Here is a 2,965-nt window from a genome sequence, read left to right as displayed (position 1 = left end):
GCAACTCCCTATACAACTCTGGGTCTGGAATTTCATAAAATATTTTTTAAAAAGCAACTTTCCAATTGCTAAAATCAACTGGAGAATCACAGTTGCAGTGGCAGCAGCTGCAACTGGTAGATGGCAAAGGGTTATAGGTCTTCAGTTTGGGATCTTACTGCCTTTGCATGGCTAAAGTAAAAGAAGGGAATAAAATTCTAGATCTTTCAGTGTTTTCTTTGTCTTAGTTGCTGCTTGCTATTCAGTTCAGGCCTCAATATGATGATATAGCATTTAGGGAAAAAGATGCATACAAGGAGCCCCCCACTGGACATTATGATGGAGAAGATCTCCACAGCCACCATTTGTTTCCCCCCTGTGGTCAGATAGCTAGGGACAAAGGAGAGCCAAACGCTGCAAAAAATCAACATGCTGAAGGTGATGAATTTGGCTTCATTAAAAGTGTCAGGTAGTTTGCGGGCAAAGAAAGCTACAGTAAAGCTGACAAGGGCTAGGAGGCCCATAAAGCCCAGGACACAGTAGAACATCACAAAGGAGCCTTCATTGCATTCCAGAACAATTTCTTCTGCCATTAAGTGCATGTTGAAATCGGGGAATGGAGGAAAGGTCAACAGCCAGATGGTACAAAGCACTATTTGAATGAAAGAGCAGAAAATGAGGATGGAAATGGCCAATCTTTTCCCCACCCACTTCCTCATTGATGACTTTGGTTTGGTGGCCATGAAAGCTAAAATCACAATGATGGTTTTTGCTAACACGCATGATACAGCTACAGTAAATATTATGCCAAAAACACTTTGTCGGAGGAGACATGTTATTTTATGAGGTTTGCCAATAAACAGTAAAGCACAAAGGAATGAAAGTAGGAGGGAAATGAGAAGGATGAAGGTGAGGTTTTGGTTGTTGGCTTTGACAATGGGAGTGTCCTGGTACTTAGTGAAAATACCCAGAACCAACAATGTGATCAGAGAAGAAAAAAGAGAAGAAATGGCCAAGATGGTCCCCAATGTTTCTTCATATGTCAGGAAGGTTACAACTTTTGGAAGACATGAATTCTGACCCTTATTTGGATACTGATCTTCTGGACATGAAAAGCAGTCATCCATATCTAGGAAAAAGAATCAGGTTAGAAAGACGGTTGCACTGAACTGAAACTGAAAGAATCAGAACAGAACATTTCAGTGTCATAAAGGTTTGGAAAAAATAGGAAATATTTTCAGGAGAGATTTGACCACATATGCCCCATTTTATTAGCTACATGAATAATGTGGCTCTTTCCAGAGGCTTTGTAGACACAAATGGGAAGGGTGAGTGAGAGAGGAAGGCCTGTCCATGACAATGGTTGAAATTTTAGTACACTTCATCTAGAAAAGTTATTCTGGGTCTCTGAGAAGTGAGGCTTGTTTCGTCGCCTTCTGATTTATTGCCATTTCTTTGCTTGTTCATGGCAGTGACATTGATTATCGATTGCTTATGTGCTACAAAGTAGTTGTCAATTCTTACTAGCCACATAAATAGATATGCTCCATGTAACCTGCTATTTCAAGTCTTCCAACAGTGTACTTATCGACAATCTAATGACGGCTAATGTCCTTGCTGCTGGTTGTCCTTTTCTTCCCGCTTTGCCAGCATTAGAGCCTTCACCAGAGAGCTAGATCTTCACAAAATGAGGCCAAAGTATGATAATTTGAGGCTGGTCATTTGCATCTTGAGTGAGAACTCTGGGATAATTTGTTCAATGATCAATTGAATAAATATTCATTCAGGCATGAAGAAGTATGATCCAGCGAGAGGTATTTTGCTTTGTAGAACCTGAAATTTTCCTGAGTTTCTGTTTCCATAGAAGAAGTAAATTCTGAAAGGCCATCCCTTTTTTTAAGCAAACATTCTTTTGAGATAGCAAAGGAAGGACTTCCATACATATTTATCTCTAATTCCACTGTATTATTTTTATCATCAATCACGTTACATAATTCAATTTAGAAGTATCAAACAGGATGTGCAGAGCATAAGATTTGATCTCCACACATGGGTTTGGGTGTGCAGAAGCACAAAAATATCTCCTCTCTGAATCATCTTAAACCACTGTCTTTTCCTGGGATGACAAGACAGCTTGAAAATCTTGCAGATGTGTGTTATATTTGTGCTCATGTACATTTTGAAGCAGTTGTTAGAGATTTAGTCTCTGCACAACCTGACTATCAAATATCTCAGCATCCCACCATTATCATTATGTGAGTTGCCCAGAGAAAATAAATACATAAATAGAGATCTTTTCACTAAGTGAGAAAATAGTGTTAAGATCTGTGGTCATATCATGTTACACCCTCACATTGCAACTATCAATTTTGAGACAAATTTGGCTGCATAGAAGTGAATATCAACACCACCTAATATATCAGCATATCTGCAAACTCTGCATCACTCGTCTTTCATCACTCACTGATCAGATTGGAAATCTTCCCTTCTGGACAGCGAAGACAATCATAGCAACAAAATTGCTTCCCTTCTATTTTGGTCTTAGCGTAACCCGAATGGCAATAGTTATTACACAGAGAAAGTGGCCGGGCCTGTTCATAAAGGAAAGAAAAGAATGGTTTGTTTTTTCTAAGACTGTATTCTAATAGTTATTCTCCATTTAGGCTCCCACTCTATATCAGAAGCTCATTTTCTGCTTAGCACAAGAATATGTCTCTGTTTTTGGCTACAGAATGGAGGTAGTTTGCCTCTGTCTTCTTTGTGGAAGTTTTTTTTTAACTTCCTACAGCCTTGGGATTTTCTAGTATTCTGCCAACCACTTGGCTCAGTTGTTTCACTATCAGCAAAGATCAGTTAGATTGTGACCTCTTCTGTGATTTAATATTTTACACACACACACACACACACACACACACACACACAAATGATATGGATTATATATTGTAAATATCTTCATGGAATAAGTAGATATTTATCCTAATTTTTG

The 2,965-nt window shown here is 38.7% G+C and overlaps 1 protein-coding gene across 1 annotated transcript; it reads right to left on the bottom strand.

Annotated features, from left to right (window-relative positions):
* Positions 1-206: 206 nt before the first annotated feature.
* LOC112542649 (vomeronasal type-2 receptor 26-like) lies at positions 207-2,558 on the bottom strand. Its single transcript, XM_088144002.1, has 2 exons — positions 2,444-2,558; positions 207-1,108 (listed from the first exon to the last, which is right to left on the bottom strand). Exon 2 carries the CDS (start codon positions 1,104-1,106, stop codon positions 207-209), a length of 900 nt encoding a protein of 299 aa, XP_088000128.1. The 5' UTR covers positions 1,107-1,108; positions 2,444-2,558.
* Positions 2,559-2,965: the final 407 nt, after the last annotated feature.

This window comes from Python bivittatus, unplaced genomic scaffold (assembly GCF_059951505.1).
Source record: "Python bivittatus isolate LINGU-HERP-01145 unplaced genomic scaffold, Pbiv_v1 ctg000430_np1212, whole genome shotgun sequence".
In the NCBI taxonomy this organism is placed as follows: Eukaryota; Metazoa; Chordata; class Lepidosauria; order Squamata; family Pythonidae; genus Python; species Python bivittatus.
Note: the sequence above shows the minus strand (reverse complement) of the source record. Positions and strands in the feature narration are given on the sequence as shown.